General features: G+C 45.4%; 1 protein-coding gene across 3 annotated transcripts in view; it reads left to right on the top strand.

The window, feature by feature from the left end:
* The window catches only part of LOC144951713 (uncharacterized), a 71,875-nt gene that overhangs the window by 33,354 nt on the left and 21,202 nt on the right, over nucleotides 1–17,319 (top strand). For 2 of the 3 annotated variants that reach the window (XM_078882048.1, XM_078882039.1), the window contains exons 2-7: nucleotides 958–1,046; nucleotides 6,992–7,022; nucleotides 7,480–7,566; nucleotides 8,731–8,847; nucleotides 10,253–11,053; nucleotides 11,830–11,952. In XM_078882048.1, the coding sequence (XP_078738174.1) occupies nucleotides 1,045–1,046; nucleotides 6,992–7,022; nucleotides 7,480–7,566; nucleotides 8,731–8,847; nucleotides 10,253–11,053; nucleotides 11,830–11,952 (1,161 nt within the window). In that variant the 5' untranslated portion in view covers nucleotides 958–1,044. Of the gene's footprint in view, nucleotides 1–957; nucleotides 1,047–5,243; nucleotides 5,333–6,991; nucleotides 7,023–7,479; nucleotides 7,567–8,730; nucleotides 8,848–10,252; nucleotides 11,054–11,829; nucleotides 11,953–17,319 lie in introns of all 3 variants that reach the window. The other variant, XM_078882057.1, reaches the window with a different exon arrangement.

Below are 17,319 nucleotides of genomic sequence, written 5' to 3'. Positions count from 1 at the left end.
AGCTTTAAATCGAAAAATCCAATAAAACGTTTAAGTATCCTATACTTTTTGTTATTAAATAGTGGCTTTGTATTTTAATTGAACCCAGGAATGCATCACCAAGTGGATTATATAAAAAAAAATGTCAATCAGTAAATATTATTTACTTAATTCTTCAGCCTCAAGGTGTATAAACTGCTGTCTTTAAATGCTTATCCACTTTACCCCTCTGGCCTCCCGAAATGTCACCTATTATATTTATTTGGTTATTTATTTTTAAGGCAGTGTTACTGATGAATGTGTTGGGTTATTTTCGTATTTCTGCTTGTGCACCACTGACAATGCATTGTCACCAAACACTATTTTAAATAGTTCTTATTGTGTCCCAAATCTCCCTTTCAAAATTATAATAATAATAATTTATCATGACTTAGGAAAGTTAAAGGCTGATTAAGGTTTCCACTTTTTGAGATGTTTTGCCGGTTATTTGCACTTTCATGAGATATGAGAGATATTGAATCTCAATTGGTCTCTCACATGGTTTAAAGGACATTGATCATTTAATAAAAGTAAATAACACCCATATAATATTATATTCATGTACACTTTTCAAGACCTGAGGCACATATTTGTGAAAATAAATATTCTACTCATTTTTGAAAGACGTGTGACTGAATATGCTAAACCTAGCACAGTGTTTGCAAGTCAAATTGTGGTGAAAACTTCCTTTTCAATAACACGTGAACAAAACCCATTGGTCTTTGCACACTGGGTCCCACCACTATCAAATGCTGTGTCGCGCCCGAGTAGGGACAAAAGAATCAACAGCAATCAAGACGAGCCCTGGAGTGTGTCGGCTCCGCATGTCTGGATTGTGTTCATTTGGCAATGGTGGAAATGTGCTGCTGAGTGAGTTGTGCATGGCGAGTGGAGTGTGTGGGACCGCACTGACCCTGCACCTCTGTCCTGGGTCCTCAGTCTCGGCAGAAGACCCAGGACTCGGACATCCCAGGGGCAAGATTTACGCGGAGCATCAGCCTCCACAACATCCCCCTGCACAGCCAAATGTACGCGTGAGACAGAGGGTCCCTACTTCTCTGTTCAGGTTTTTCTCTATTTGTTGACGGTGACGTAATTCTGTTCTGCCCGGTGCCCCTGCAGGTAACTTCCACAAATTAAACTTTGTCCGTAACGCCACTGAGATGATGCTGAACGAGTGTAAACAGACCCTTATCCTGACAATATATTTTTGTTGCTGCCTTGAAGGGATGGATTAAGTTTAGAGTTCACGTTTCCTCGTTATAATACAGTCACAATTGTAACTTCAGTGGAGGTTCTCTTATTCGCAATGGCCAGGGCGACTTTGTCAAGCAGAATTGTGCATATGGGACGTTAACCTTAGTCTGTGCTAGAGATCTGAGACGATGGTCATGCAGTGAAATGTTGCATAATGTCCTCCACCGCACCGCTGCGGCAGTGGCTCAAGATGGTCAGCAGCCTCAACATCGTCACAAGTATCACGCATTATCGATCTTCATTACCTTTTGTCAATACCCTCCATTGTCTTTGTGCATTGCAGCCTTCATTTTCACCTCAATAATCCTCTTCATAATCATCTTTTCGTTAGCTTGTGGCGAATCGTGGATATTAGGTTTAATTTTTCCGAGCGGCAGTGTACGCGGTGGTTGTGGCCGCATTGGCAGCTCATGGAGATAGCGGTGAGGACAACAGTAACCTCAGCATCTTCAACCATCGTCGCCATCAACATCACGGGTCGTGGTTAGCCGTGGACAGCTGCAGATGATGGTCTGAAGTTGTTCATGCATTTCGGTGTATAGTAATTTCTATTATCTTATCATCATTATCATCATCCAGTATCATCTCCACCAATTATGGAATATAGGCGCCACCAGCGCTTCTCGCTCCTCGTCCACTGTGGATAACGTAATGGATTTAGCAGGCAAACTGCAACTCTTTCGTCTAATCCATGAACATCAAATATAATAGCAGTGCTGAGCCTCAGATAATGGGAAGAATTGTGGCTTGGCCTCACCCCACAGGCATTAGACGTTACGTATACGAGGGCAGCAGCAGATATATGTTTCAGCGTCTAGTTTGAGGCGGCTTAATCGTGAGTTATTAGTTCTCCTGCGGTACAATCATGGACAGCGTACTTTGGCCCGTTTGGCTCCAAAATTATGGAATTAACTTGTCAATTATTGGCAAGCAAACATGCATGACATTCAAGCTTGTTCTAAAGATCACTTGTTCTCGTATCTTCTAGGAAAAAGCACTGCTTATGAAGATAGGACACCGTGGCATAGTGGCATATTGAACATGTGTTATTGGACAGTATGGCTGCTGCTGTAGTTGTGTCCCAGCTGCAGGAGTTGTTGAGTCACACCTTGGCGAAGGCAATGGAGTAGCGAGCACGTGTCGGCTGCTGTGCCGTGGAAAGCACTGCACAAATAAAACGTTGATGGGAAATGCGCATATGGACATTTCAGAATGTGTTTAAAAAGGTTCCCAATGAGTTTAAATTCTCATAGCTCAACTTTAATAATTCATCCAAATGAAATCCAAGTCCTAGATGTGAGCATTGCTCAAACCCACATTGGGTCATAATATATTTCACAACATTGAGTCTGTAGTCACCGAGGGAACTGTTAGTTCTTGTAAATACATTTCAGAGTGCTGTTTTTATTTACAATGTCTTGCACATCCGTGTAAATAAACTAAACATTTTTTTTATTTGACCAGGCAAAGGCCCACTGAGCTATATAACTATTCTTCAGAAGCAACTTGGCCACAACGAAGTGGCCAACCGTGCGGAAATGTATAGCAGCCAAATACTCTAAATGAGTGTTTCTCATTGGTATGGATAATGGATGTTAACAAGCTCAGGGTGTGAGCTTTCGCAAAGTGGAGAGGGGCGCTGCACGGACTGTTTGCCGGGGCCCGTTGGACACGGCAGTGAAGTATTCTGCACTGTTGACGGCAGCTGTCCCACGCGTAGCTGCCCCGTGGCGCTCCCTGCATTATGCATGGAAGCAGCCATTGTGAGAAGCCCAGGTAATGGCGGGCTGCCTACGGCACGTTAGACTTTAGAATCGAACTCGGGAAACAGCACGGCCGTTGGGAGCAGTTACGTCAGACGTAGCGGCACTTCCATAAATGTGCTCGGATACGTGAGTTAGAACCACGCCACGGATAGTGTTGATGAGTTAGAACCACGCCACGGATAGTGTTGATGAGTTAGAACCACGCCACGGATAGTGTTGGTGAGTTAGAACCACGCCACGGATAGTGTTGGTGAGTTAGAACCACACCACGGATAGTGTTGGTGAGTTAGAACCACGCCACGGATAGTGTTGATGAGTTAGAACCACACCACGGATAGTGTTGATGAGTTAGAACCTCACCACGGATAGTGTTGATGAGTTAGAACCACACCACGGATAGTGTTGGTGAGTTAGAACCACACCACGGATAGTGTTGATGATTTAGAACCACACCACGGATAGTGTTGGTGAGTTAGAACCACACCACGGATAGTGTTGATGAGTTAGAACCACACCACGGATAGTGTTGATGAGTTAGAACCACGCCACGGATAGTGTTGGTGAGTTAGAACCACGCCACGGATAGTGTTGATGAGTTAGAACCTCACCACGGATAGTATTGATGCATCAAGACAACGTGGCCCTCATGTCACTGAGCTGTAGGTATTGGAATTGCAACCACCTTTACTGTCGGTATTGGAATTGATGATGAAGTGCAGAACACCAAGTTACGTCCGTGACTTTTATTTACAGTTCTTATTTACAGTTTACTTCCAACCTCCTGAAATGCAGTGTACACTGGTTAAGATATTTTCAACTATGCCCAGTGTTAAAGTTGAAACGTGTGCGCTTTAAAAAGGTACATTTTGCAAATGCCATTCAGTTGTACGACATTTTGAGGCACAGTTTTGGCCAACTATTATGCATATTTGACTACATTTTTGAGATGCCCACCGTACAGAGATTCGGTATTTCTGTTTTGATGTGCCGTGAAGAAAGGCCGTTGCCCAAAACGTCGGCAATTCTATTTGTTTTCGTTGAAGGCAGTTTCATCGATGGAGGTGTTGAGTTTTTTTGATGGGTGTGCTTGTGTGCCACTGCCAACGCAACATCACCAAATAATTGTCTTTATAATTCCAGTCTTTACTAGTACAGGAAATACAGTGGAACTCCATTGGAAGGGGCACTAGCATCTGTGGAAATAACTCCCATTATCGGCATTGACACTCGCAGATGCACGTGGGCAATAGGAATGTAAAAACTCTTTCAGAGACATCTTCTGGGTCACTTGGACCTGTAAATGAATGCAGTTCATAGGCGTCATTTGCCACTTTTCTTATTTGCAAAAATGCGTAAAGAGGAGTGTGAATTTAATGGTCGTGTGAACCTCTCCCAAAGGCGATCCCCCACCTATGGATAAGTGTGGAGAGTAGGTGGAATTTGTAACGCCTCTCAGCTGTTAAATAAAAATTATACATAATAGGTCGATAGTAATGGTCACGTGTTTTGTGTTGTGCCTTGGCACGCAGCTGTGGTGAGATCAGGACTGGTGCAATGGTGGCAGCCTAGACACCATTATGATCTCATTCTGTCTTGTTATCTCCATGATCTTCTTCATACTTTGTCATCTTCTCTTAAGGGGCCGTCCATAAATGATGTCACGCGATTTTGTACGATTTTTGACCCCCCCCCCCCAGTCACACAGCGTCACAAAAAGTCAGACCCCCCCCTCAAATATGACGTCACAAAGCTCTGCCCCGCCCCCCTCCCCCAAAACCATCAAACATGCTTCAAATCGCTTTAAACGATTGTCATTGTAGTGCGTATTTAATGTGGCTCTGCACTCTGATGTTGTAGGATAAAACATTTATTAAAAAGTCTATTTAATTAAGTAGAACGTGTTGTCTATATTTATTTAAAGTTGCGCATTTTGATGTGACGTCACATTTCTCAACCCCCCCCCCGCCTCGTCACAAATGTCAGACCCACCCCCCCTAGGTGCGTGACGTCATTTATGGACGGCCCCTAATCCATCATCACCACCATCAGCCACTGTCCTGTCCTCTGCTTCACGAAGGCCTCCGTTCGGCAAACGCCATCTCTCACGGTCTCGTGAAGCCCACAATCTGTCCCACTTCTGCACACAAACCTGATCGCTACATTTTACTCGCAACCGCTCTGGTCTTCATTCTGCTTCTACAGAGTCGGATCTGTCACAGATGGTGTCTACTCGGACCTGACTGAGTACCCAGCGGCCCCGTCTTTTTAGAAATCCCAGGTCATCATCGCTGGTGATTTTAACATCTCTCGTGTGACGAATAAATGACCCTGACGCCATGTGGCTCCAGAAGGTTCTCTTTGACTGCATTGAACCCGTGCTGCTTACTTCGCTTATTTAACCTCCTTTCGTTCCTCACTCAAAGCCTAACCTCTTCTCCATTGCCCATTCCCTTCCTCGTCACTCCCCTCACCCCTCCACTCCATCCCGTCCCTCCCCTGCCGTCTTGTGACCCCTATGGGCCCTCTGTTGCCGGCACTCATTCCTCGGCCCTTGCACGCCCATGTCATCTCAATCGCTCGGTTTTTGTTGCCGCTTCCTAAACTTCGTAAAGTGCCTTCTTGGTTATTTCGGTAAAGTCACGTAGAAGGGAAGTAATAAAATAATAAAAATAAAACATAATAAAATGAAATAATTCTCACGATGTTTCGGCTACAACGCAAGCAGCCGTCTTCAGGTGAAGAATGAGACACTACCAAGCTAGGAGCTTATATATAAAGGGTTGGAGGTGGAAGAGCGCCTTAACAAAAAGAATGTGCATATGAAGAGGAATTTAGAAGTTACAGCAGCAGATGTTAGTGTAAATGCGTTTGGTATTACCTTAGAGTCGCGGCATCTCTTCAGAAAGGTGAGAGACTCGATTAGCTGAGCCTTCTTATCACGGAGCTTGTTGAAGGATCTCAAAGTTATGTGGAAACCCTCCCCGTAGAGGCGGTTAAATTTCGATTTAAAGCTTTCGTGACTGCAGGGATTCATCTTCTTGGTTCTTTCGGTAAAGTCACGTAAGCTTTAAATCGAAATTTAACCGCCTCTACGGGGAGGGTTTCCACATAACTTTGAGATCCTTCAACAAGCTCCGTGATATATGAAGGCTCAGCTAATCGAGTCTCTCACCTTTCTGAAGAGATGCCGCGACTCTAAGGTAATACCAAACGCATTTACACTAACATCTGCTGCTGTAACTTCTAAATTCCTCTTCATATGCACATTCTTTTTGTTAAGGCGCTCTTCCACCTCCAACCCAGTTTATATATAAGCTCCTAGCTTGGTAGTGTCTCATTCTTCACCTGAAGACGGCTGCTTGCGTTGTAGCCGAAACGTCGTGAGAATTATTTCATTTTATTATGTTTTATTTTTATTATTTTATTACTTCCCTTCTACATGACTTTACCGAAAGAACCAAGAAGATGAATCCCTGCAGTCACGTAAAGTGCCTTGAGCTAAGGTGCTGTGGAAATATAAAATAAGATAAGAACGGTGGGGCACTCGACCCTTGTCATCAGAGTAGGGCTTCAGTGAAGTCACGTGGGTACCTCCAGACGTCGGCTCCAATCACAGCCTTGGCGTCCACCTCTGCTTGTGATTCATTGAGAAATCAGGGGCAGGGGAAGCTGGTCAAAGACACACATCACGCAGCGTGTTTTTGTTTGTGTCAGTTGCGTATTTGCTGCATGGTGGATGTTTCATGAACTGGCAGTAAATGGTATTGAGACCATAATCGTCACAGCACATGCTCAAACTCTGCTCACATCGAGTAAATGTGTGTTGTTGTTGCCGCTGTACTGTTGCACTTTAGAGTACTGTAATGAAACAAGTATTTAAACTGTGGGTTAGATAAGACCTGTTTTACCTGCACTCACTGTGTCTCTGTGCTGCATTTTTTTGTGTTTAGGGAGTACAGACAGTCTTCGAGCTGGGGGAGTGTGAGTATTGCATCAGCCTGCATGACACATTACTGACGCCTAACCGCTAGCAGTCCACCGATGGTCCCTGGTAGCGGTGCCGGCTAGCGACGGCTTCTCCGTGTGCCCGTGCGAAACTCCACATGGGCTTCGCCAGGAGCAGCGGAGGCCGTGCTTCGTGCCCGAGAGCGTTGGCATTGACAGTGTGGAGTTGAATGCAGCCGGGCATGGGTGCCTGCCACGCCAGCCTCTTTGTTTGTCTCGTGGGCTTTAGCAAAGGGCTGCCATGGCACCAAGTGGAAGCCACGTCGTACGATTGTCCGCAGTGAGGCAGTGTAAATGACAGATAGAGAGCACGTGATTATATTTGTTCATATGCACCACTCCCAATGCATTTGATTGACTTGCGGGTTGCGTCGCAACTGCCTCACCATGAGAACACGGGATCTTTGTGCGTGTGTTATGTGTGCGTTCGCAGTCCAACTCCATCAGCCCTGGTTCATTTGCAACAACTGGAGGGAGAGGGCAGGATACGAGAATGAACAATGACATCGATGCCATCAAGGTTCAATACTCATCACAAACACAGTTTATGACCCTCTACTCATATCAGATGGCTGAAATAGTTGTTTTTGTGAAATAGAATTCACAGTGTGCCCTGTAAGACAACTGATAATCATATAGAAGAGTTGTCCAATGAAGTCACATTTGACGCTTTCTGTACATCATTAGACCTCCTTTGCCAGTACCAAAATGTTATCAGAGTGTGTTTTTTTATTGCATTTTGACCACACGTATTGTGGTTAATGCACACGTGATTCTTTGTAAAAAGGTTTCAGTTTTGTTTCCAGAAAAAAGGGGGAAAACCCCTATTATTATTATTATTATTATTGCTTTTTGTACAGTTTAATTGTTGTCTTGGCACACTGGACATGAGATGGACTGGAGCCTGATTGGCTCACTTGCTCTGTCGGTGGGGCTAGCGCCATGACCTCTGGACGCCCGTGCCCGAGTGCCCTCTGCACTATCCAGCTGCTGATTGGTTGCTGGGGTACAGTGCACAATTGTTCAATGTCCATTCCACACGGTGAACTGTGGCCAAAATATCCACATGATTCCTGACGGACTTAGCTGCAGGAATCTACGCCGCTGAGTGCAATGCTGGAAAAAGGTTCCAATCCAAAGTTTCGTTCAATTGGCCCATTAATTATTCATTTCCACGGCCGTCATGAGCTGTGCTGGCAGTGTGGTGTTTGCACTGGACGGGGCCGAAGAGCACTACCCTCATACAGCGCCAAGTGCTGCCTGCGTTACGATCCCAATCGGTCCACCAAGCCGCTGGCCCAGCTCACTTCACAGGCCGTGCCCCACGCTCAGAGCCAGGCCAATCCCAAAACCAGTTCGTGATAAATAAAAAATACAGCTTTAGTCGTTATGAAAGCTAAATATTGTACTTGTATATACTCTCACCTAACATATACCTGTGATGCATTCGTTTGAAAATGTACTTTTCTTTAAGATCACGGAGATAGGAATACAGCATGGAGATAAGAAATAGGAAGGATGAGTAATTTGCAGTGTGAGGACCTAGGCCCGGGCCGTGATGCTGCTGCACGGCCACCAGTGCCCTGACCCTTGCGTTACGTCTGACCTTGCAAGTGTGACCTTGTCACATTGTGTGACTGTTAGTGTCGTTGACATCACGGTTGCATTTATACTTGGTGAACAGGTGGAGCTTGCCAAGGCTGAGGCAATGCTCGGGAGCATGAACCAGCCAAGCGCGGTCAAGTCAACCTACACATCAGAGTCCTCCTCGAGTAATGGGAGGCCGGATGCATTCATAGAGGTACAGCTCACCTTGCTAAGTGTACACAGCATACACACAGATCCATTTACATTCACAGGCATGCATACAATGGCACTCACAGCAGTACAGATTCCTCTGAGCATGCATACCTTGACGGATATGTACACAACAAGAACAACAATAGCCGCCATTCCACCCCCAAGTGTAGGTTGAGGTCACCACAGCGATTGTGCTGGGCTGGGTGCACTTCCACACCTCACATGAGGTGTGGAAGGATCGCTCCTGGCAGGAGGTCATGGGGCAGACCCAGGTGTTGTGGCTTTACTGGCTGAGATGACTGAAATATCTGGATGAGCATACAAACACACGTTATAATTTACATAAATCCCTTACTACTTTTTGCTGCATACACACGAGCATATCATGAGCTATTTTGATAACCTCTTGAAGAAACAGATTAGCGCAGATGATGAGGTGGATTTGTCATCAGCTTCTGGGTTGTACCTCTTGTCCGTGGGTAAGTGTGGATATTAATAAGAAGAACCACTTCATGTATTATAGGAAGATCAGCAGATCGATACAGAGACATGGATAATAGGAAGAGCAGCAAATAGGAGGCTTGACAGAGAGTTTTACCGTACAGGCAGACCACTCTTAGCGCAACCCCGTAGAATGCTGATTCGTTATAGTGCTTGTTCTCGAATTTTTTTGTTATGAATAACTTAAGAAAATAAACAAATCTACAAAGCGCTTACGAGTGAGAACAACGTCACTGGCCGAGGAAATGTACCCGCCCCCATCATTCTCTCAGCCAATGAGAGCGACATACGCTGAGCCAACCAGACCGTGATTCGTGGTCACGATTTCCTTAAGAAATACATTTTTTCGTTTTGCCGGGTGAGAACTCACGAGACCAGGATAGAGTTTTATGTTCCACCTAAGAGAAACCTCACCACAGAAGTTTAGACTGAGGGCATCAAGAAGATGCGGAGTGCAGCAGCTCCAGCCTTGTCTCCCACCGCTGCCTTGTGGGAGTACAGTAGAATGCACTCTTAAGTGCAGTACATAATACTAAATGCTGTCAAAATAAATTATTATTATTTATGAAATAATGTTCACCACCTGTATTATTTTTGCTGTTACCAATACCCCAATGAAGCCCTCATATATTGCTCATGGGAAAGAAATAACGATGTTGAGAACGCATCCCCATATATACACAATGGTAGAATGACCCCTTTTGTCACCAATTAGATAAGGGCTCCCTTGTCCAGGAACGCATCTTGAGTGCTAAGTGAAGTCTGTCTGTATATGGGATTTGTAAACCGTGCATGAGGTGGGTGTAAGCACAAATCCATTTGTGGTAGGCCCCAAAAGCCTCAAACCACACCTGTGAAGCACCTGAAACCCTGCGTACGGATGACTGTGTTTGTTTGCATCTCAGGAGGAGTTGAAGAAGGTTGGGTCGCTGCTGCAGAAGAATAGCAGCTCATCAGAAACGTTTTCATCATTTGGCTCCAGCCACCCGTCTTCATCCAACGGCTCAGCGCTCGGCTCGAGCTTCGCCTCCGGCAGCTTCCAACCCAATGCAGCCGGAAAACCAGCGAGCAGCAGCTCCTACTCCTTCGAGTACCAGGGCGGCGCAGCCTCTAAACCGGCAGGATCCACCTACTCCTTCGAGCATCAGAGCAGCGCGTCCGCTAAACAACCGACCACCGAGTACCAGAGTAGCGCAGCAGGGAGACCAGTAAGCAGTTCCTACTCCAGCGAGTTCAATAGCAGCTCAGCAGGAGCAGGCCCAGTGAACAGCTATTCCAGCGTTGAATATCAAAGCGGCACGTCCGCCAAACCAATGAGCACCACGTACTCTCGCGAGTTCCAGAGCAGCACAGCAGCGAGACCAGTAAGCAGTACCTACTCCAGCGAGTTCAATAGCAGCGCAGCAGGAGCAGGCCCAGTGAACAGCTATTCCAGCGTTGATTATCAAAGCGGCACGTCCGCCAAACCAATGAGCACCACGTACTCCAGCGAGTTCAATAGCAGCTCAGCGGCAGGCCCAGTGAGCCGTGCCTACTCCAGCGAGTATCAAGGCAGCGGAGGCAGCGCAGGCGCCCTGAAGCTTCCGTCCAGCCAAAATGCGGAGTCATTCAACTGCGGCCTACAGCAGCAAGTGCAGCAGAGCAGCAGGGCTGAGATGTCCCAGTCAAGCCAACAGCAGCTCCTAAACAAGCAGAAGGAGATCGAGGTGAGAGGGGCTTGTGGTTGAACGTTCTTACTCCACACAGATCGCTGTTCATTTTGCAATGCCTCAGTAGATAAGAGTCTCCATTAGCTGGCAGCATATGCGTGCGGGAGGAGATATGGTGCTAAATAATCCACACCAATGTGGAAGATGCTCACAATGTACGTGATTACTTCCACGGCTTATCACGTCTTGCAGGCTAAATTCAGGAATATATATATACTTCAGCATGGCTATGCCCCACGATCTAAAAGCTAAGCCTGTTGTCATATCTGCCGCACAAATAAATAAGCATCTGGTGTGTGTGTATATATATCATGTTTCAATTAATCTTTCCAACTTGAATTGTGAATCGTGGTGATCAGTGGTGGCGGAGTGTGTAAGTGCATCCAAGCAGGTAATTGCCATGAACCAATATCTGCCCCCTATTGGCAGTGGTTCCACGCAATGCATTGTCCGTCACTGAGTGAATGTTTAATCTGATGTCTTGATGATTCGAATTCATCTACAAGCAGTCTACACATTATGGAGCCGTGCGTTTCCTAGAGCGCAATGGCCTCTTGCACCGGTCTCGCCTGTACGTTTCCCTCCGTCACCACTAATAGTGATGTCAGAGGCCTGCATCGAAGTCTACGAGTTTCATCAATGCAGCGGCCTCTCAGTCAGCGCTGGGTGCAGCGGCGTCACAGTCAGAGCTGGGTGCTGGGTGCAGTGGTCTCAGGGCTGTGTGCTGGGTGCAGGGGCTGTGTTGATGTCGTTTTTTCTGTTTTTGGTGGCAGGCGGAGATGGAGCGACTTTATTCTGCTGTGAAGATGATGGAAGGCGGCTTTCCTCGTGACTCAATTATCGTGACGCCCGTCCAAACCAGTGGCAGCAGCAGCAGCACCTCCTGGGAACCGAATGCAAGTCAATAACACACACACAACATTACATTTAGTGTTTTGAATTTTTTTTATATTATAGCTACATACATAATCCCTGGCAGGACTTATACAATAAACATCTGCCATTCTTTATTAATAAAATCTTCTTTGCAATGGACTCATTCAAATCTTAAAGTGGCTGCGCTGCTCAGCGCATTTTACAATCTGATTTACTTTACATGTTTGTTTTATATAAAAGAGAATCACTCTGAGAATTAAGATGAAACAAAGCGTGTTTGGCTTACAAAGTAAATGGCAAAACCCGCCTTGATCACAGCAAAGTAACGGAGGGGTGCCCATCACAGGTCCCTTCACCAAAAAAACGCCTTTTTCCCCAACGTGGAAATTTGTGGATAATTGCCATCACTTCAGGGTGATGGCTCAAATCCGTAAGGAAATGTGGCGCTTTCGGAGACCACTTTGTGGATAACTCAGAGCCGCGTCCGAACACGGATTGCAGAGGAGGTTGCTTCTTGACTCCTCTGGACTGCGTCATGGCCGCGGACGATTAGAGGCAGTGGAACTTTACCTCGGCGCGGCCGAACGTGATGCGCCTTGACCACCACCAGCGTCGCCATCGTCCACGCCGTCAACGGGGTCACGGTCAGCCTTGGTATCCGCTGCTGGTTGAACGCCTCTCCGTGCTGTCCCCATCCATCGTAGCGCTCTGATGCCACAGTCCGTCTCGTACCTCCACGTAGTTGGAGTTCCAGGCAGGAAAGAGAGATGGTGTTCTACGCTGCTGTTTTGGTAGATCAATAATAAACAATGGGGCAACCATCGTGAACTCTGTACTCTGCAGGGGGTCGATTTTCTCACGTTATGCTTCCTCTTTACGAAATAAAAACGCGACTAAACAAACGGCAAATCTAAATAAAGAGGGAATCTCAGTTTCAAAAGCCAAAGGGCTTTCTGGAGCATTGTTTCAGAGCAGCGTTTGTTTAAGCAGCGAACTCTACATCCGTGCCTCATTAGCAGCGTCCTGTGTTTCCAGTGACCTCAACGAACAGAGTGACCCCGTTGTGCATAGACGGCTCCTCCAACACGAGGCACCGCATGCGTGCTTCTTCTGATTGCCTCGTGTTCGGCTGCTGCGAACGTGCAAAGCTCGCCGCTACGTGGAGCGAATCGCATGGCCCGGGGAGATATATTTTTTTGCTCTGTGCTGATAGAATATGAGGGTCACGGCTGCACACGCTTCGTGTTTGACCATTGTGTGGACCACGCTCACTCCCTCTCACATGGCCCTGACAGTGCCAAGTCTCCCTACTCTCTCTCTCTGTGTCTGTTTGGAAGAAAGGGCTATTACACAGAGCATCAACCTCCAGTTTACTTCCTATTGTGGGTATTACTTTTTGTACAAAATACTTTAATGTTTACTTTAATGTGGGGGAGCGAATATGAGAAGGCTTTGTTCGACATGACTGTGTATTTTGAAGAAGCGAAGTTGCCATCCATTGGCAGCTCTGATTTTTACGTGAATGCGTTTCATTTTAATCTACGATTTATCATCATTTGAAGCTTTCGTGACTGCAGGAATTCATACTCACTAGAAAAAATAATATCTATCTACCTGACTTTACCGAAAGAACCAGAGAGAACGATTTATCTATTTTCTCATTACCGCATTGTGTCATAAATTTAGCAAAGTGCAAATATCCAATAGAGTAATTTTCTTATAGAATGCACCTGTGTTTCGTGCGGTATATCCGTCGATGACAAAAATAATCTACATAAAAATTCCGTTGTAGTCCATCTTAGCGAGGCCACTCAGTGCTCCAGACACGCACGTGAATCACTCAGTCCTGCTGCAATACATTATCATGAAAAAAAACCCCATTCAGTTCGTAATTCCCTTGCCTTGATTTTGACGTCAGATTGATGTGGTGATTACACTGCACATTAGCGTCCTCTATATATAGGCAGAGCAAGGACGGGCATTGTTCTGCAGTGGCTATAGACTGCTCACCGAACAAGAGTTGCAGTTTTCCAAAGCTGCTCCGGGTGTTTATCAAATGGCTGCGAAAATGTCTTGTACGATTCTACCAAGAAATATCCGCATGTGCAGCGTCTTGCGGTGTTGATTGCTCACCGAATAGGGCCGTTGGTTGCCTAGCTGCCTCTTCAGGTAGCTTGATATCGTAACCACACCCCGCTAAGCTGCGCTGCATGCAGTGCCGGATTACACTGGTCAACACACTTTTTCTGGCATAAGGTATTCCAACGGTTTTAAGGTAATTTTGGGGTGCTGATTCCAAATCTATAACATCAGGTTTTTGAGATATCAAATATTGTGTTTTCAATAAACACTGCAGAAGAAAAATATTAAATAAATGTGGATATCTACATAAATTGATATTATAAACACACTATCCTAAAAATACAGCACCATATTTGAACACTAAAGCAGTCACTGACTCGCAACAACTTGCAATCATAAGTGACAGAGTTAATTTCGGGTAAAATCAATGAAAATGGGGTATGCCGATAGCATAAAAATGATGTGATAGAACAAATCTGAGCTCAGATTTGGAATCAGCACCCTGAAATTAGTCTAAAACAGCTGCAAAAGTCCAGGCCAGAATTTTTTTTTTTTTGACCAGCGTTATCCTCGTAGCAAAAGTAGCTACACATGCTACGGACCCCGCACTTTCAAGGGCCCCGCGTTAAATGCTTTCAAGTTATCAACGCCGGTTCAGTGATTCTGCGCTTGCTCTATTACTATAGTACTATACTGCATTCAACTTTTATGTATAGCAAATGAAAAAATACAATTACTTTACTAAGCAAGTTAAAAATGTGTGTTTTAATATTTGTGTTTTTATTTTTATTTAGGGCCCCTTTATAACATGTGCTGCAGGCCCCACACTAGCTTAATCCGGCACTGGCTGCATGGAGTCAATAGTTCTATTTCGCTGCTCTGTTGGGGTACGAACAAAACATTGGCCGGGTAGCACCGTGGCGGGCACGTGCGACTCGGAATCGTGCGGTTTGCCGGTCTAAATATCCGCGCTCAAGGAGAGCTGGCTGCAGCTTGCATGCCACATCGCAACAGTGCTCTCTGCCTGGGATTATTCACTCTGATTTGGTTATCAGCGATTGCATAAAATAATTTCATTTTTGCAAAAAAGGGTCAATTGTCCAGAATGGGTGTCAAATCACACGTTACCTTTGAACCCAAGACTCTACCCTGGTTGTTGTGGTGAAGCTTACGTTTCCTACCCATCCCTGAATATAAAAAGCTATTTTCACACAAAGCACACTCATTTTAGAATTAACTTAATCTAAAATTAAACTTTTATCCCTAAAATATCGAAGGGGATTGACTTGGCTTGTGAACTTCCTCGGGTAAGTCAGTGGTTGCTATCCTCATGGAGAAACTGGCCCCTTGCATGGTAACGTGGATACCAGCAGTAATGGGAACTGACCTAGGGCCCTTGGGCAGGGGGACATCGTGCCGTGTTCCGACGATTGTTAGAACCAGGCTCTGCCAGCCCGGCACGGGGCCGGAGTCAGCAGCACCGTCCCCACGGTGGACGAGCGGCCAGGCTCTGTAAGGTCGGCACCCCCCCCCCCTCCTGATCCATCCCTCCTGCTGCTCTATCCCCAGGGGAGGGATTCTGGGGAGTCAAAGTAAGTAAAATACAGATAGTCCTCTACTTACGATGGAGATGCGTTACGACGACCCCATCGTAAGTCAAAAATATCGTAAGTCGAAGATGGCCTAGCCTACCTTGGAGTCTTAAAGAATGGTGATAATTTAGCAAAACAGAGCAATTTACAATATCGTACTGTATAAACTATATACTCTATGTATTTATTAATTACAATACTGTATTGCACAATAAAATGTAAAGTAAAACAACAAGGTAAATTCTTAGCCTACCTATATGAACTGCAATTTAATAGAAAGTTTTTTTCAGGAAACAATCCTATCTGCTATAAAAACTTTTAACATGCATTGAACGTATCGTATCGTGGTAACCCTAAAATTAAATCGCTAAAGCTACGTATCACACATGCATTGAACGTATCGTAACGTATCATATTGTACTGTACTCACTAAGATTCTGTCCGTCGTCTGCATACTTGAACGATGTTAGGTTGTCGATGGCAATTTTGTCGTATCGCTATCGCCATCGTAAGATCGTCATATCGTAAGTCGGACCATCGTAACTCGGGGACTACCTGTATGTACATTTATTCGGTGCAGTCGTGGGTGACTGCGATCATCAGCTCGCTGCACTTGCCAACCAGCTCCGTGGCAAGGTGGCTGTAACCCCGATGTGAACCCAGCCTCTCAGCGCTGCGCTCTAGTCCATGGGCCACCCAGCCACTGCCTCTCATTTGTATTTTAACATTTTAACATAATTAATTTTCGTGACTTTTCCCCCCATATTTGTTCAGATTAAATATGCACTTTTATGGTCCATTTAGATGAGACGTTAAAACCTTCATGATTTTCTTGGATTTTATTGATTGACAGTATAGTTGTCCACATGTGTAAATATAAAAAAATATCATAATAAAAAAAAAATGTGCCCTTTAGTGAGGGACATCCCTGCAAAACTCAATAACGTAGGGCTTCCCAGCGTAAATAATTTTGAAATGCATGAATAAATGTTAAATTGTAATTTTGTCCTGATTTAACCCTCCACTTTACATTCCCCCGTGGTTCCACGCTCACGGAGAGCTGGCTGCAGCTCGCATTCCACATCGCACACTGCTCTCTGCCTGGGATTATCCACTCTGATTTGCTTCTCCAACACCGGCGATTGCATAAAATAATACAAATTTTGCAAAAAAATGGTCAATTGTAAATCCAGAATGTGTGTGTCCAATCACAATTGTTAAATCCTTTGTTGCGGTGAAACTTACATTTCCCACCCATTCCTGAATATAAGGATGTGTTTTTTTTTATCAACTGATATTTTATGTCGTCACGTTTTGACGGACGCTTGTGTTGCGCCCAGAACGTCGTGATTTAATTTATTTTATCTTTTACCTACGTGACTTTACCGAAATAACCAAAGAGTATAGTCACGTTCTTATTAAAACGGGTGATCCATGGACGCTTCAGGAAGATGGCTTCATCAAGTGACCGTGCTCAGCCTCACAATTGTTAAATGTGCCAGTTGAATGTATGTTTCCTTGTCCCTCTCCCGTCCTCAATCGTCTCCCGGTGCCTCTGGCATTGCGAGGGCCGTCAGTGAAACTTGCCATCGCTTCCCTCCCTTATCCCTCAGCATCCCCTCTCAATCACTTGTTGACATTTCTCTCCGCTCTCTCCTCCGTCTGTCTCTTTTCCCCTACCCTCTAATGTTCCTCGTTTGCCCTGCGACATTC

This window comes from Lampetra fluviatilis, chromosome 3, assembly GCF_964198595.1.
Source record: "Lampetra fluviatilis chromosome 3, kcLamFluv1.1, whole genome shotgun sequence".
Classification (NCBI taxonomy): domain Eukaryota; kingdom Metazoa; phylum Chordata; class Hyperoartia; order Petromyzontiformes; family Petromyzontidae; genus Lampetra; species Lampetra fluviatilis.
The sequence above is the reverse complement of the archived record's forward strand: the minus strand, read 5'-3'. Positions and strand labels throughout refer to the sequence as shown.